Raw genomic sequence first — 18,461 nt, 5'->3', positions numbered from 1 at the left:
TTTATGTGACAAATAACTTTCTGGATACTCTCATGAAAGATGTCAGCAGCGGATGATATGCCGAAAGCAGAGTCTTTTGTATCTGAATAAGCCCTCATGAGTGGCGAACGTGGGTATATATCTTGACTGTTCATCAAGTTTGATCTGTTGGTACCCTTTGTATAGGTCAAGATTGATGAAGATCTTGCTACGTTTTACAACCTGGTCATGTCATCTAGGTGCATGCTGGGATTTCATTCACATGTAATTGATTTGTTTTCTTGCTGTATATCCACGCAGAGGCAGATCTTGTTGAATGATCCATGCTTCGGTACTGCTACCACATGTAAGACCCATGGAGTGGGACCTCAGGCTGGCTCAATGATGTTCCCATTTGGAAGACACTGAATTTCCTTTTCCACTTGTGGTTGTAGGTGAATAGGTATCCTTCTTGGATACTCATCTATGTGAAGAGTGACCGGGTCTCCCTTGAGGCATCCAATACCCTTGAATAACTCTGGAAAACACAGAGTGATTGACATGTCATGCTGCATGGGGTATGTCATGGCTGTGAACTTCATCTCAAGGGCCATGGGGCTGCCCAGTAGGTTGCTTCCCAGTATTTCTCCCTGAAGGACTTGCAGTTCTGTCAGGGCGTGTCAAGAATTCCCCATGATTTTGAACAGGCCCCTTTGCATCCCACTAGAACACTTTCAGGTCGGAGGGTGTTGTGATGAATCCTACAGGCTCCTCACTAATTCCCTGCCTGAAGTCTTCTCGCAGGTGGCCAGGGAAAAGCAGACACTGTCTGATCCTGACCTTTGGGGTGTATTCTGCAGGAGGATCACCTGGGAGGAAAAAAGGCCTAGGGTAATGAGAGGACTTTGTGGGATGAGACACTGTATTTGTCCAGGGAGGATAACTCCACAATGCCAAAGTATGTAATGGCTTGTTGCAATAACCATCTTGCTATTCCAAAAGATATGTCTGTAAATAGGGGTGAAAACAATTATAAAGTTCTAGACCTTGGGAGGAATAAAACTCCTTACAATTATCTTAAAACTTGGAGTTCTAAAGACCTCTCTGAGGTACAGTAAAAGAGAGTCTATGAATAATATCATCTTAAAAGAATTGCCTGTTCCTTGTCAATCAAGTTTGGTGACTAATTCTTATAAAAACCCTTTAAATAATATTGGGAGGAACAAATGTGTGTTTAAAAGAGAAAACCAAGCTCAGAAAGCTAACTTTGTCATTAGGTACTTCAAGTCCCATAATTCCCTAGACACTGGGATGAGGAAGAGGGCTGAAGAGGTGCAAAGTTGCAGGAGTAGTCAAATCATTAATCCCAATGACCCACAACTGAGGGAGACTGAGAGGCTTAAAGATTCCCTTCAGGTGCAGGCCATGCAAGAGCATGAGAAGTGTAGTAGAAGTAAGAAGCAGCAGCGTGACTCGTGAAAGCAGCCCATACTGAAGCTGGAGGAGTGCGAGGACATTGGGACCCCTGTGTGGCAGATTGCAGATGCCAAGCCTGTGAGGGTCTGTGCCTCCCGGAATTGGAAGGGCAGTGGTCTCACTCAGGAGGCATGCAGGAAAGAAGCTTACCTGCTGGAGACCGGTGTTGCAGAGGCTGCACAGCAGGAAGCGAAGACAAGGAAAGTTTTCTTTCCTGGGAGGCCGTCTCAGGTGGCTGGTTTGCACCAGAGGGTGTCTAGATTTCAGGTAGCTGGCGTGAATCAGAAGATCTTCGGAGCAAGAAAATCTCCAAATACCGGTGGCGAGGGCAAAGGCGGACTAGAGGAAGCAGTTTACTGAGAAGCGAGAAGCCACCAAAGCAGATGTCAGAAGGTCAGAATAAAGAACTATTGAACAGAAGCAGACGCGGTACCCATGTAGAAGGGAAAGTGATTCCCAAGGTGAATTCAAAGCTCTAACTAATGAAAAGCAACATTTTGTAACCAAGGCAAATTACTTTAATGTTAAAGGTGTGAGTCTATGGAAAACCCAGCAAACCAATGGGGAATTGAATCAGGGTTGAAAGTCTGAGATCCAAATGTTCGAAGGAGAAAAGACTGAAGATTATTTTTCTGAAATAACCTTTGGTCTTTTCTCCCCTGAACATTTCGACTTGGCCCCCGGCCCCCACACTCCCCTCCCCACCACCCTACTTACCTTGCGGCCGCTGACTCGCAGTGTCCCTGCAACGCCTGTTCCCTTTCACTTCCATGATCGGGCACTGGCGCCGCAGGGTCCTTTCCTTTTTTCTTTTTTTTGTGGGCTTTTTGGGATGGCTGGGGGAGCACCCCCACAACCCCCGCTCACAATATAGTGAGCAAGGGTGCGGGGGACACCCCTGCAGCCCTTTTATTTTTTGGGGGCTTTTTGGGCTGGCTGTGGGGCACACCCCGCAACCCCCGCTCACAATATAGTGAGCAAGGGTGGGGGTAAACCCCTGCAGCCCCCAGCACCGAATGCATGATTTGGTGGAACTTTTCGGCCGCTCCAAATTTTTAAATGGCCGAAATCCGGCGAAATCACGCATTCAGGCTTTTAAGCTCGGTCAATTTGAACGTTTCTGGGCGCAATAATGTTAGAAGAAGACTACAAGCATTTCCCAAGCAAAGAGATAACATTGTTAAAAGCCAAGACTTACAAGCATTGCCCAAGCCAAGAGACAATATTGTTAAAAGCAAAGACCTACAAGCATTGGCCAAGCCAAGGGGGTTTTATGTTCATTCATCCCCAAGTTTTTTTTGCAGCATTTTTTGCCGAAAATGTTTTGGTGAAAAAAATGTATCACATTTTTTATTTGTTTTATTTAGGGGGATCCCCCAAACCCCATCCCCTATTTATTCCCCATACCCCACCCACCCTACCCCTTACATGCCCTTACCCCATCCATATTTTTGATGATTTTTTTCACCCAAAAGATTTCACCAAAAAGTGCTGCAAAAAGAAAACGGGTGATGGACAAACGTTGTACCACAAAGAGAACCTAGAACTTAGGCAAGATCAATTTAGCCAATATTGCCAACAGCAGAAAGGGGCTAATGAAAGGTCCATGAGCTGGCAGACTTATTGCCCATATTTTGGCCAACATTTGGGGAAAGCAGGAAGAAACTCACATTGCCAAAGCCAGGGGAGAAGCATAAAGAAACCCTATCCTTAGCAGTCATTGGTTTCAGGTGTGGTGGGAAAACAGGAGTGGCAAAAAAGGATTCCCTTCTGGGGAAGCGATGTCCAGAGGGAGAGGAGCATTATTTGTAAAAGTCTATTAAAGAGCACCAATGTAAATCTTGTTTTTCCTGAAGAGATGTTAAAGTGCTGAAGCTACAATTTGTTGAACACCGTGAAGTTGTTATGAACCTCTTGTCAGTTGACCGAAATCACAAAAGCACAGTTGTAGTGAAATGTTGTCCGGGCAGGGGAGTATACCTGGATGACAAACCTTTGGAGAAGCATGCCTGGCATGGGAGTAAACCAGGTGGGCGTTGAAGGGGTGCTACAGAGTGCTTCTGGCAGAGACACGTTATGTTGTTTGTGGTGCTAAAAGAAAAGCTGAGTAAAGCTGTTGCAAAGTAACTATATTCTTTGCAATGTATTTGTTGTGCCAAAAATAATCCTGACCAAGACAATTATTGCTGCTATTTATGAACTGAGAACTTGTCCAATAGTCCTATACTTTTTGAGTTGGAACTCTACGCTGACAAGTTGAAGTGGCATAAAACAGTGTTGGAACTTTTGTTAAAACCCGGATTGCCTTGTGCTCTTTTCTTGAACTTTGGTCCAGAAACATGTTTAAACCTGGGGAAGGGGAATTCGCTCAGGTTGTGAAGGGAGACTGTGGTTACATTGTGAATTCAACTGTTTGTTATTTTGAACTGCCATGTATTTGCTTATTCATTTATTGTATGTATAAGTGTGAGAGACAGAGTGTTTTCTTTAGTTTATTTTAGGCAGGGAAATCCTCCTCAGGGTAGGGATAGTGAGGCGTTCATCCAACCTTTAAATATAGTAAAATGGCATTTGTTGACAAAACTGTACAATGCGGTCTGTCTCGCATTTCTGACCCCTTACAGTGTCAATTGAGGGGGGTGTATCATTTTGCAAAAACTCCAGTATACACATAATGTTCAGAGCGGCCATTGTGTCAATGACAAACTTGGCTGGGTGTTCTCCTATTTGAATGTCAACATCACCTTCAGGGGCTGTCACCACATCATTCATCATGTATGCATAGTCGTGTTGACCTTTCTCGTAGATGGGCGGAGGTGATGGGGATCGTTCTGTGATTTGCCTAACATGGCTCACAAGGTCTCTTCTAGCAGTGGGGCCTCTTCTTGGAACCGAAGGCTGTTCATTGTACTCTGGCCTGGTGACTGTCCCGCTGCTTCCTTGTGTTCGATTTGATGGCTCGTTGCATACCCTACCCTCGCTATGTGGTTTTCTCTCCCACAATTGGTGCACTTGTGTCCGAATGCAGGGCATCTTACTCCTTCCTCATGTGGAATGGTAAAATGGTAGGCCTCACTGGTAGTATCTTCATGTCGATGCGTACCTTCTGGATGGAGTGATGACAAGGTTTTTTTCTCTTGGTATGCTTGCTCCCTCACAGGCTCCTTGTTCGTTTCCATCTGTGATGCTTCCGAGTCTGCTCTGGCTTCCGTCCTGGCCATCTGCAGGATAGAAGCAAGAGGGAGAGACTTGCGTAGCAATTTCCTTCCGAATGCAGACAACAAACAGCCTCCAATAATTCTTACTTTGATGGCCTCCTCGTTTGTGAACTTGTGGAACTCACAGTGGGCTACTTATTTACACAGTCGAGTCGCAAATGCATCCATGGACTCACCTGTCATCTGACACTCTGTATAGTAGGTATGTCGCTCGTGATCCACATTGCGCTGGGGGTAAAAATAGGTGCTTGGTGCTTCTTTGAGTCCCTCATATGTCATTACCTCATCAGGCAGGAAGGTAGGGATGAGGTCTTCAACTTCGTCACCCACCAAATTTATTAGAGCCTCCTGGCAAACTTATCTGGAGCACGTTCATCATGGGCTGACATGAAGTTCTCAAACCTGCAGAGCCACCGTTCCCATTGCTGTCCGAGAGCCTGAGCTCCCATGTCGAAAGGGGCTGGTCGGCGGAACACAGCTGCACTGGGCACTTCTTCCTCTGGTTCCTCACCTCCAGACATCTCGTAGGCGGAGTAGTATCAGGATCAAAGGCTCTATTGAGTGAAATGCCGCCAAATGGACATGCCATGAGGTTGCTATTGCGAATCAAGGGTCGCTCATCCCAAGTTTTTTGCCAATATAGTGTCCCCCATTGTACTCAGTACACGCTATGACCATACATATCTCACTCAGCTCTAAGTGTTCTTTCTAAGAAAAAAGGTGCCAGAAAGAAAGGCACAGAGACATAATGAGATGCTTGTAAAGTCTTAGTGGAACCTGCAGCGTCCCTCCCCGGCCTCTAGCATGTATTCACTGAACATACAAGGCGGGAGTCAGAGAGAGGTTCAACACAGCTTTATTCTTCAACTCCAACATTCTACTGGACTCCCCTTCCTGCTACCCCCTCCTCCCTTTCCCGTGTCCCCTGTCACATGACCTGAGTCATTTGACGACATCACAGCCCCCCGATACTAAACATGAACTCAACTCTAGTTCATTTCCTCAATGAGTCGTTGAGGTTTCTTCCTCATTCTTTGGGGTCTCTAGTCCCCTGGCTGTTCACATACTTCTCGGGGCCATGGTGTTGTTTCCGCACTGGATTCTTCTCCGTCCCCTTTGTAAGGTGAGTGCCACTCAGCGGTTGGGACGGGTGAGGAATGGTCAGTGACTGGCACGATTCTGGGCATCCGTCGAAAATGTGAGGAGTTTCTGGATGTGGTTTTCCGATCACCTTCAGCAGCGATGAGGGACCCCTTTGCGCGGACAACTGTCAGGGGTTCTTCTCCAAAAGCAGTCATGCTTTTGCGGTTTTGAACTTGCCTTGCTACGACCACCTCTCCAGCCTCGAGATCATTTTCTTTTGCTCGTGTCTTCTCGTCGGCCCCTCTTTTCATCTCTTCTTTCTTTCGAGAATCTTGCTCTCGCATTTCCCGGTCTCCTCTGTATCTTTCATCTTCCCTGGTTATGTGTGGGATCCGAGTCCGTATGCTTCTCCCAAACATCACCTCGGCGGGAGTTTTTCCTGTGGTACTGTGGGGGGTATTTCGGTAGTCTCGCATGAGCTGGCATAGCATCTTCTCTACTGGCACCCCTGTCAGCTGGGCAATTTGTACTGTTCTCTTAATATTGCTCATGAAACGCTCTACTGTACCGTTAGCCTGTGGCCACAGTGGCGTTATATTCCTATGGTGGAATCCCATGTATTCGGAGAATGTCTTAAAGTCCTGCCCTGTGTACGGGGGACCATTATCCGATTTTATCACCTTCGGGATGCCGCAGATGGCAAACATTCTGTAGAGAGCGCGGATGGTGTGAAATGCTGAGGTGGATGGCACGATTTGGATGTCAGAGAATCGAGAATACTGGTCAACTGCCACTAGTATGTGTTCACCCCCCATCTAGTGGTCGAAAGAAGTCTATTGTGACTTCTTCCCATGCTCCTTCTGGCTCCTTCAGGTTCTGGTCATGTGTGTGGGTTTATGACGGCACAGGTGGGGCAGTGTTTTAGTAGATCCTCTACTTGCGCGTTGAGATGGGGAAACCAGAGTTTTTGCTTGACATCCTCCCTCGTGTTTTCCTTCAGCTGCCAGGCTTGTTTCCTGTCCATTTTCCAGCCATCTTAGAATTATCTGCAGTCCCTGATCGTGCCTTGTCTCTTGAGCTATTTGATGGGAATTGAGGCCTTTCGGGGTGTTCCCGTGTATCACATAGCAGATATATTGGTCCGCGATGGATGGAGCTGCCTGGGACTCCTTGCAGGGGTATTGTGAAAGAAAATCCGCTTGGTTGTGTTCTTTCCCAGGTCTGAGGATTATATTGAAGTGATAGTCCTGTAGTCTCAGAGCCCATCTCGTGCTGCGGCATCTTAGCTTGCGGATTCCCGTAGATAAATAGCAGTGCCTGGTGGTCGGTGACAATCGTGAAGGGTTTCCTGTATAAGAAAAAGTGGAAATGCTCACAGGCCCACACTACCACTAGTCCTTCTTTTTCGGCCTGTGAATAAGCTTGTTCGGTCTTGGACAAACTTCTCCTGGCATAGGACACAATGTGTTTTGACTGATGGTCTCTCTCGTCCAATTGGGTCAGGATGGCCCCAAGACCCACCAGGGCTTGCATCCACTACCAATTCCGTGGCTTTCCTTGGATTAAAGAACGCAATGTTCTGGGCGTCGGATATGTGCTGCTTTATAATTTGGAATGCCTGCTGACATTTTTCCTTCCACTTGAATTCCGTGTTTTGCTTGGTGAGTGCCCTGAGGGGGTTCACTGACAAATACAAAATCTTTTATATAGCGTGTACAATAGCTTGCTAGTCCAAGGAATGACCGTAAGTCTGTTGTGGAGTTGGGTGGTTCTGCGTCTGTGAGTGCACTGATCTTTTCTGGATCCGGTGTCATTTCGTTGGAGTCGAATATGTGGCCAAAGAAACAGTGTCTGTTTCCTGAACTCGCATTTTTCCTTGTTCAGGGTGAGCTGGGCCTCTTCTAGGGCCATGCACACTCTCATGAGTGTTTTATCGTGTTGCTCTTGGGTTTTCCCGAACACCAGGATGTCATCGCTGTAGTTCAAGCAGTTGGGTATATGTTTAATGACATTATGGATCTCAGACTGAAATATTTCCGCCACCGATGAGACAACAAATCTGAGTCGCTTATATCTGTACAAACCCAGGTGGGTGGTAAATGTGGTGATGTATCGGGACAATCTTTTGAGCTCCAGTTGATGGTACCCATTGTTGAGGTCTAGCTTGGAGAAAATTGTTGCCCCTTTAGGAGGTTCACCAGTCCATGATGCGTGGGGCTTGATTGCGTTCTCGAAGTATGGCCTCATTTGGCCGCTGCATGTCCACAGAAATGTGGATGTCTGTCAAATCCTTCTTGGGTACGGGCACTATGGGGGATACCCATGGTGTGGGGCCTTCTACTGGCTCGATGATGTCTGCTTCCAGTGGCTTTGTTAGTTCTTCCTCCACCTGCTTTTGTATGTTTATGGGGATTCCTCTACAGTGTTGTGCTACCAGGGTGACTTTTGTGTCAATGTGCAGTTCCATCTGGCGGCCTTTCAATTTTCCCAGTCCTCTGGAGAGTGCAGGGAACACCTGTTCAATGTTTGCCGTGGGATCCAGGTATTTGTGTACCATAAGTCTGTAAAGGACATGGATGAGGCCCATGTTGATTGCAGCCTTGTAGCTTAGAATACATGCGCTCTCTGTGGCAGCTTCCAGAACATGCATGGGGATTTCCTTGGATTGTCCTTTATAGCTACATGATGCTGTGAAGTAGCCTTTGCATGGTAGGAATGTCTTTGAGCCGTACGTGTAGATTAGTGCTTTTGCGTGCCAAAGGCGTGGGGCATGCAGTATGCTGTGATATACTTCTTCACTAATTATCTTCACAGTGGCCCCCGTATCCACCAGGAACTCGGCTGCAGTCTCGTTGATTTGTATTATCAAGGATGGCCTGTGCTCTTTTGCAGTCAGGTTGCCTAAAGCATATAGGTAACCTTTCCTTTGTGGTTCTTCCCGTGGCTTCTCGTGTCTTCGGGAGGTTTCTTCCGAGGAAACGCTTGAATCACTGTCGGACTGATAGTGTTTGACTAGGTATCTGACATATTTTCTGGGCCTCCATCTTGGTCTGGAAGTGGGTGTTCGGCTGTCTGTCCAATCTCCTGAGGTCCGTTCTCATCTTCTGTCCGGCCTCTCATCTTTGTGCCAACGTTGAGGGGCTTCATGCACTTGTTTGAATGCTCGAGGCGGACACTACGGTCTTTGTTCTTTGCCTTGAGGCAAGTTTCCCGCTCCATCCTTCACCTCGTATTTTGCTGCAGTATATGTTGCATACGGCTTTGTAGTGGTTGTCTCCTCCACAGGCTGCACACTGCTGACCCATGGTGGGGCATTGTCCTTCGTGCAGGTACTCATGGCGGCACCAATAGCAGAATGGCTCAGCATTCCCTTTTGAGGCCCCTTCCAGTTTGTTGACGCTTTCATGCTTACCGTGAGTGATCTTAATATCGTCTAACCCTTCTACCTGTGCTGTCAGTGCGGCATCCTTGCGAGCTAGGCGCAGGATTTCTTCCAGGTTGCGTGGTTTATGTAGGAGTCGCTTCCTGAAGTCTGCGCTTTCGCACCCTACTATGATTTGTGAGCATAGGGCCTCTTCATTGGAATAATTATTGAAGTCGCAATGCTTCATCTTGAGCCTTAAACGCATCTCAAATGCATTATAGTCTCACCCTTAGTCTGTTTGGTGGTATGGAAGATGTGCCTTTCATAATCCACATTAGTGTGTGGTGTAAAATAGTCTGTGAGTGTTCATTTTAAGGTCGTGTAGGTGTCAGTCGCTCTTGCGGGAAGTTCGTCAACAATGTCCATGACATTCAAGCTGATCGAGAATGTTAGTAGGCTGTGCTTATCATCATCTATGGGGCCAATGGCCTTTAGGCATACTTCAAAGTATCCTATCCACCTCTTCCAGCGTGGGCCTAGTGTGCCAGAGTTGGTGAGGTCAAAAATGGGCAGCTGAGTCATGAGGCTGTCATGCATCCTGGCAGGGAGTGCTTGAGCTGGTGTCAGAAGGACGGTTAATGAGTCATCTACTGACATTTTGACTGTTAATGTACTTTATTAGGCCGGCTCCTTTCAGATGTTCACCTTTGAACAGGTAACCCACTCCAGACTGACCTTGTTTTGATGTGGGGCCACGTGTTCCAGAGTGCTGACAGTGTCTGCGTGTGGTTTTCCGGTGCCTGTTTCATACGCGTTACTTGTGCCACATGCGTTAGGGCCTCCTCCTTCTTGGCGAGCAGTGGTTGCAACACCATCTCCCTGTGCTTCCTTCCCCGCGTGGTCGTGCCCCACGTGCATTTTCTCTGACAGGGGCCTTGAGCCTGGAATATGCAGTTGCGGTCGCTGTGACCAATGTATTTGAATTTGGTAGGGTTTCTGTGCCCTGGCCTGCAGGTGTGTACGGCAGGTGCATTCAGCCACATGTACAGTTCAGATGGCGGGGAGCCTTGTTGCTCCGCCCCGCTTGGAGGGGTTGCTGTTTGCGGGAGACGGCGCTCGACCGCCCGGTGCCATTGGGTGAGGGAGGTCACACCACCCACTGGCAGGGAGCCAACGCTCCGACACGCTTCTCACCGTTGGCGGGAAAGATCTTCCGCCTTTTGCTGGATGGTGGCGCTACTGCTCGAGTGGCTTCTTCACTTCTTGCCAAAAGCGTGAGGTAAAAAAACATTCAGGGCCCATACGTGCCTCGTCGCCAGTGTAAAGACTTAGTGGAACTTGCAGCGACCCTCTTCAGCCTCTAGCATGAATTCACTGAACATACGAGGCGGGAGTCAGAGAGAGGTTCGACACAGCTTTATTCTTCAACGTTCTACTGAACTCCCCTTCCCACTCCTCCCTGTTGGTTTCTTAAACCCAGGCCGCCCATTCACACACACTCCAGTACATACGCTCAATGACACGCAGACACGTCTGTGCGCTTCAGGGCCCCGGCAGCTAATGCTGCCCACGGGGTCCACTTTATTAAATGCGCATGCGCGAGCCGGAACGAGGCTCACGCATGCGTAACAACATGCATTTCAATACGCAACATTCCTCCTTTTCTTTAAACGAAAACAGAACATAAATACAACACAATGCAACAACTCAAAGTGTGTCAACAACCACCAGCTCTGCCGTTCATGGGTCGGGGTCCATTATATAGTCTTGACATCGTGCGGGACATCTTCTTGTCTCCCTGCTCGGATATCTCCTGATGGCGTCCTGGTCCGGACGTGGAACATCCATTAGTGGAGGGTCCCCCCAAATATAGCCATCTTCAGGGGTCGGGCTGATACTGGTTTCCTCTTGCCCATTGTCCTTGTGGCCTCCTGCAGACCGCCTGGTCTCGATCTTTTTGAAATAGGACACATTTTGCATGACAGTCCCACGCCCATCTGCCGCCGTGACCATGGATCCCTTTACATGGGTTACATCCATGGGTTGGGGCTCGTAAGTAAGGGACATTTTAACCTCTGGATGTCAATTTCGCACCATGTTGCGCTCACCTGGTCTATGCGGGGGCGTTGGGGCACGGTTGGAGCCCTCCCTTGACTTGACTCCTCGGAATCGCCTTCCCCTCCGGATAGTGGTTGGACCTGCGACTCGGGAGATGGGTGTTGCCCCTGAGTGAAGAGGAGAGTCAATGAATATGGAGTGGGGATATCGTGACTTCCCCCAACCCTTTCATGCCAAAATACGGTGTGCAAGCGCTTTCCCATATAAGCTCACCTGTAGTTTTGTAATGTTGAGCTAACTGTCCTGTTTATCCTAGCAGGGGCGCGTAGAACGGACAAAGTTGCTTCACTGGTCTGTGGGAGTGTTGATCCAGACCAGCTGCGACCAATCCACTTAGAAGGTAAGTCTTTTGTTGTGACTATTGTTCGATTAGACTGTCTGTATTTCATCTAATAATAATTCTTGCAATGTCTCATTCCATTTCCATAGGTACGGAGAAGTAAATCGGGACCGAAGAGAGTCCGGAAGACTTTAGAGGCTGATGGAGTTTCAACAGTGACAAGGTAAGTTGGTCTTTATAAGGAAACTCTAGTCTCTTGTATGATGTGACCGTGTATTCGATATGCATGAGTTCTAACCTGTTGTGTTCTTATTTCCTCGTAGGTGCAGGCCGACTATGAAGAATGGTGTCCGGATTCTCGATGAAGATTTGCAGTTGCAGGATGAAGACTCAGACTCTGACCACGATGGAATGCAGGTAAGAAAGAAGACTTCGGCTCTGACTGTGATGGAATGCAGGTAAGAGGAAGAGTCCGGCTCCGGCCGCGATGAGTTGCAGGTAAGAAGCGCTCTCAGCGATGTAGCGGTTGGCAGCAGGTAAGATGCGTGCCCAGCGATGTAGCGGCTGGCAGCAGGTACGGAGCGTGCTCAGTGATGTAGCGGCTGGCAACAGGTAAGGAGCGCCTTCAGCAATGGAGTAGTTGGGGTGAATGGCGCACACGGCGGTGTAGCGGTAGACTGCAGTTAAGGAGTGCTCTCAGGAAAATCTTCAAGATGGGGCTGCAGGAATCCAGTGATGCGCAGGTAAGCACAGCGGAGAGCGTTACGCTGCTGAAAGCAGAATAATGCCAAGCGAAGCCACGTGGATGGGCTGGCCTTATATAGGCTGGCTTAGGCCCCTCCCTTTAGCCCCGCCTGCTGACTCCACCTTGCCCTTCTTTGGGACTGTGGCACGTGCCTTCCAGTTCTGTTCTATGGCCACGCCCGGCCCAGCTGTACACGCCCTTGGCATAGAGTGTGCAGAGCACACTTTTACATGAGCCTGGTGCCAGAGGCGCCAGGACTGGGTCCAATGGGATCCTGGGGATGAGGAAGGACTGGCCCCTTGACTAGTGGCCATGACACACCCGCACTGTGTCTCCTACTGAAATGCTGTGTTTTTGTAAGTTTCTCCGGGCGCTCTCACTCTCGTTCCGCGCTTGTCGCTCTATCCATACTCGGTCATTGTCAATTGTTCCTGGTTCTCGTCCCTATACCTCAGGTATGAGCCCTCTGGGGCACCGTTTGAATAGTGCCTCCACAGGCACCACTCCGGTGGACTGATGAGGGGTTACCCTGTACTACCGAAGGAATTCGAGCAGATTCTTCCATAGCTCCCCCCGCCCATTCAGAGAAATTCAGAATACTTTGTTTAGTTTTCGCATGAACCTTTCGGCCTCTCCATTGGCTCGAGGCCAGAGGGGGGGTCACTTTTTGATGTTTTATTCCCCGGTCTTCCAAGTACTTGGCAAATTGTTGGCCCTGAAATGGTGGACCATTGTCCGAGCACATTTCATACGGAAATCCATGGGTTGCAAAGATTTTCTCTAGCGCTAGCATGGTGTGATTGCATGCGGTTGACTCCACCAACTCAATTTCAGGGTATCGAGACCACTGGTCCACCACCGCCAGGAAGTAGGTGCCACGCCCTGTGGACCCGAAGTCTGCATGCACGGTGCTCCACTGCTGCTCACTCCTCTCCATGGATTGTATTTGGGGTCCCCTTGTTGCTGGACTAGCTGCTTGACATGGAATGCATTAACGCACAAACTCTTCTACCCTCTCGTCCAGGTTCGGGACCCACACCTTAGCCCGTAAGCGCGCTTTTATCTTGGCCTTGCCTTGGTGCCCCATGTGGGCAAGATCCAACACTTTTGCCACCATTGTGCGAGGTATGACAATTTGGCGCCCTCTCAGTATCAGTCCTTCTTCTGACTTCGAAAGATCATTCCTGGTCCTTTTCTCTTCTGGTATTATTGGCAAGCACATCTTTCCAATCTCCACTGCCCATGGCTGCTTCAATGACCCGAAAGACCTCATCCGCCCTGGAGGCCTCTGCCAGTTCCTGGACCGTTAGTGCCACAGGCATGGCTGCCTCCACTACATATCGGACCATTTCGACACATTTGATCACCTCCAGCTTTTCTTGTGTCCGGCCTCACCCCGGGTGACGAGACAAATAGTCTGCCGGATTGTTGGTACCCGGCCTATATTGCAATTTCACCCTGTAATCTGTTAGGGATAGCATCCACCGCTCTATCCGAGGTGGGGGCTTCCGCCAGCTGTGATAGTGATGAGTGGCTTGTGGTCAGTAACTACAACTACCGACTTTCCCAGGATATATAGGCGGAAGTCTTTAGATACCCATAGGATGGCCAGCGCTTCTCTTTCAATTTGCGAGTAGCGTTTTCTGTGTCAGATAGGGCCTTGCTGGCATATGCAATTGGGTGCATCTGCCCCTGTGTGTCCGCTTGAAGCAGCACTGCACTCAAACCTACCAGGCTGGCATCTACCACTATTTTGGACACCTTCACAGGATCAAAGTATGCCATTGTCTCACTGCCTGTCAGCGCCGCCTTGATTTCCTCGAATGAATTTTGTTCTTTAGTGGACCATTCCCAGACGGCATCACTCCGAGTGAGGGCTCTCAAGGGCTCTGACAGCGATACCAGACCGCGGATGAACCTCCCACAGTAGTTCAACATCCCCAGAAAGCTCCTGACCTCTGATGGTGACCCTGGAGGAGATGCTTCTTGGATGTCCCGCACTTTCTCTGGGTCAGGGGACATGCCCCCAGCATGGAAGACAAAGCCAAAAAATTCTATCCAATCCTTGAAGAACTCACATTTGCTCTTGTTTAACGTGAGGCACAGGCTCTTGATTCTATCAAGTGTTCTTTCCAGACTTTTCATGTGCCCTGCCTCAGATGACGCAAGCACCAAGATGTCGTTGCTTAAGTTTATCATGCCCTTTAGTCCAGCGGGGGCACCTCTAATCATGTTTTGGAACACTTCGGCAGCTGATGAGATGCCGAAGCTTAGTCTTTTGAACTAATATAGGCCCTCGTGTGTTGTAAAAGTCGTGATGTGGCGGGACTCAGGGTGTGGTTCCAGTTGATGGTATGCTGAGCGGAGGTCTAATTTAGAGAACACCCTGGCACCCTGAAGTTCTCCCACAATATCATCCAGTGTGGGTGTTAAATGACGTTCTCGGCAGATTGCCATGTTGGAGAGCCTCATGTCTACACATATCCTGACCGCCCCTGGCTGCTTGGGCTTTGCCGCTACCACAATTGGGGAGATCCAGGGAGTCGGGCACTCGACTCTTTCAATAATGTCCATCTCCACAAGAGTCTGTAGCTCCTTCTCCACTTGTGCCCTCAGATGGAAAGGAATCCTCCTGTGTTTTAGTGTCCCGTGGGTCTCACCGACTCGTCTATATGAAGGCGAATGGGTTCCCCTTTCAATTTTGAATGCACCCACGGCGGTGGGCTCATTCAATGACAATAAGCTTCTGACGTGCCGTATTCTTATCATTACCTCCTCGCTGGACTATTTTGGAAACTTTAAGATTCCTACAGATTTTTGGTAACAGAATGTTACCATTTATGCAAGTCCTTTTCACGCCCATATAAATCAACGGGCTCCCACTGGCCAAAACAAAAACGTCTGCTTTCAGCTGGCCTGGGGCCCTGTATGTTGAAAGGTATGCCTCCAATTTCATACACAGATCCATGAACTGCCCCCCACCTCATCTCACTGAAGATATTTCCCACTCTCGCTTTCATACATAATTAATTATTAAAGTGATGTTAAGTGAATTATTTAAATCAAGTGTTATACCAGTTATTGATTAAAGTAGTACATGAAATAACAATAAAATGTTTAATTTTTCAAATAACTGCCACTGCAAACACCGCAAAACAAATAAACAATCGCGGAACTCGGGTACGCTCAGTTGAGTTTTCGAAGCACAACAGGATTTTGATAAATCTAATTGTAATGGAAACAAAGTTGCTATGCACCGCCTTGATGTCAAGTTAGAGACGTAGATGGAACGTAGCGTATATATCACGTGATGTAGATGGGTGACGTTGCTAGGCCCTTTCTTCTAATGGAACTAGTGTTTAGTTCCTTCAGTCCTTAAACAGATGCCTACTGATTTAGTAATAGTGTGTCTCCTGCCTGCTCCAGTGTCCGGAGAGCAGGAGCAGGAGCGGGAGGTTCCGAGGGATCTGAGTGCAGCGATCCCCTAGATATTCTTCTCAGCTTAACATCTCACCCATATCGCGGAGAGCACTTCTAGGAACTGCAGAGGGAGCTGTGCCAAGGAGAACCACGGGGGACATGGAGCCCCCCGGGGTAGGCAGTCTGCAGACGGCGCGACACATTCGTGAAAATCCCGTCTTATTGAAATATCTGTTCCATAAATGTTGGGTCTTAGATTATCTTGCCCTAGTTAAAAAAAAATATGCAATTGCTTTGCAATCTTGGTTTATAACCAGGAAAATAATTCAGTGAGCTGGGGAGGACAAAACTGCTTTACACTATGCTCCAGGTTTTACCCTACTTCACGGCTGTAAAGACACTTGTGATGACAATCAGTTTTGACTAGTGGGAATCATCTTTGAAAGTTTTGCAACGTAAAGAAATGTTCCGTTGCGACTGTGGACATGTTATCGCCGTATACTTAATGCTCAGCAGCTATATTTTGCTCAGGTGCTATACAAAAAACAAGCATTCGGAAAGCCAGCAGTTTGACACTAATATCCTCAGTCAAGCGTATTGACAAAGCCAGTAGGTTTGGCTTTATAAATGTAGATTCATTTTTATATTTGTTTCTATTCTGAGGAGGTGGCAATTTAACAAGAGTAATGAGATTATCCTATCTGATCGAAAATGGATTAATAGTAGCTCGAAAATGGATTAATAGTAGCTCGAGTCCCTAACCTGCAACACTGGCTTATCCAGTAGTGTCACAAAAGCACTGTATGACTATTATGTTATTTGGCATTTGTATAGCACCTACTGCCATTGGTATGGCCTTGAAATGCTTAGAGTATGAACGCCCTTTGGAAGACTTTATTCTGAGTTGAGAAGCTGTGAGAGGAGTGATAAAATGTATGTGTGTATTTGTAGCATGATCGAAGATAAGTAGGGAAGGGCTAGGTCCTTAGCAGCAGCCCATATTAACAGTTGTGGGACGGGTGCTGTCAAATTATCAAGAGAGTCAGTTATGTGAACAACTGGACTGAATTGTTTTGTGGAACTCAGCTGTAGTCTATGGGTGGTGGTGCTCAGGCTGACAGTGACATATGTTTAGTTTAGGGTGTAGTCAAATAGTGCGCATGTCAAATGCCCTAGAGAGGCACAATCTAAGTGTTTCAAAACGCAGACAGTGGCAGGATTGAAACATCAATGCAAACTGGCAAACCTAGGTCCGCAAAATTCAAGAATGGCAAAACACAAACCGGGGCAGGTCAGCAAAATGCAAGAGTGGCAAAACACAAACCGGGGCAGCTTGAAGCAGCAGTGTAAACTGGCTAACCTTGTCCTGCAACAAACAGTAGCAGGATTGAAACAGCAATATAAACTGGCAAACCTAGGTCAGCAAAATGCAAAACACAAACGGGAGCAGCTTGAAGCAGCCCTGTAAACTGGCTAACCTTGTCCTGCAACAAATAGTGGGCAGATTGAAGCTGCAATGTAAAAAGGAAGCCTAGGCCAGCAACAGGTTTGATAGCCATGGAAACTAGGGAACCTAGACCCGCAAAACACAAACGGTGACAAGACTCAATGAAGACTTTTCTCTTCCCTGGAAGAAGCTGTATATTAATAGTGTGGCATCCTGCAGGGCCGGGGTCAAACAGGGAGGGAAGGTGCCCTTTTCCTGAGCCAGGCAAGGCTCCCCTTGGGGATTCGTTTTAAGAGGTTCAGAAACCATGGTCAGCTGGCCCGTTGTAGGGACCAATCAAAGGTGGAGGTGGACTGAGCAAGGGAGACCCGAGGGGAGTCTGGGCAGGACACACCAATGCAGAAGTGTTTGTGCAGCCGTGGGTGGGTGCCTGGGACTTACCAGGGTACCAGGCCTGAGAATGTTTCTCTGAGCCGCTGCAGCGAGAGAACGATTTAGCTGTAAACTATGGTTGGAGGTGCTATACAAATTCAGGATAACATTACGGTACTGATTACATCTTTGCTCTATGTAGGAGCAATTGTGAAGAAATTTGAATGAACCGGCATGTTATCCTTCCGACAATTAAGCAGGATGTATCCCATAGTGTCAAATCTCACCTGTTCGCTTGAATCCCAAGTTGTTCCTTCTTTCACCCGTGTTGTGTATTAAAGATTTTGAATTCAGCCATAGTTTACTAAATTATACAATGTGGATCCATCCGCTCGAGACGAGTACACGGTTTCTCTGTACTGGTAGTAAACCTTAAGGTAGTCTAAAAAAAAAAAACACCAAACTGTAAAGCACGAATATGTTTCTGTTAACTATAAATTACCGAAAAACGTTTAGAAACCATACAGCGGGACATCGAAGCTGGCAAGGTGTGGGGATGCAAGATGATGGAATGCTGGCAGTGGACAATAGTACTTTTGGACTCATCAATGGATACTAGTAGAGAATTCATTGCAATGAAGATCCCCAAACTGTCAGACCATGGAACCTTCAGCACGTTTTTGATGGATTTAGAACTAAATAGCCGCTTTGTTAGCCTGGAGTTTCAAATTAGGCCGTGTTATAAAGGTGGATTCGGTTTTCATTTCGAATGTAGGTGGCTGCTATTTGTTTGAAAGCCTTCCAGTTGTGAATAAAGGCAGAGAAATTATGACAGTCGGATAAGACAGCCTTTTTGGTCAAGTACCCAATGTGTCCATAAAGAAGGAAACGTCTTGTTGTAAAATAATGCCTCTATGATCATTTGCGATAATCCTTTGGACTCCTCATAAAGTAATTCTTAAATAACTGATTTGAAGTCT

At 47.7% G+C, this 18,461-nt stretch overlaps 1 protein-coding gene across 7 annotated transcripts in view; it reads left to right on the top strand.

The window, feature by feature from the left end:
• The window catches only part of LOC138481557 (zinc finger protein 660-like), a 1,126,844-nt gene that overhangs the window by 187,133 nt on the left and 921,250 nt on the right, over positions 1-18,461 (top strand). For 6 of the 7 annotated variants that reach the window (XM_069613741.1, XM_069613742.1, XM_069613739.1 and 3 more), the window contains exon 1: positions 15,601-15,836. The exons of the other annotated variant lie outside the window; for it this stretch is intronic. In XM_069613741.1, coding sequence (XP_069469842.1) covers positions 15,822-15,836 — 15 coding nt within the window. In that variant the 5' untranslated portion in view covers positions 15,601-15,821. Of the gene's footprint in view, positions 1-15,600; positions 15,837-18,461 lie in introns of those variants that run through there. 7 annotated transcript variants of the gene reach the window in all.

This window comes from Ambystoma mexicanum, chromosome 5p (genome assembly GCF_040938575.1).
Source record: "Ambystoma mexicanum isolate Mex_15411 chromosome 5p, UKY_AmexF1_1, whole genome shotgun sequence".
Taxonomy (NCBI): domain Eukaryota; kingdom Metazoa; phylum Chordata; class Amphibia; order Caudata; family Ambystomatidae; genus Ambystoma; species Ambystoma mexicanum.
This window is presented reverse-complemented; position numbering and strand designations above follow the sequence as displayed.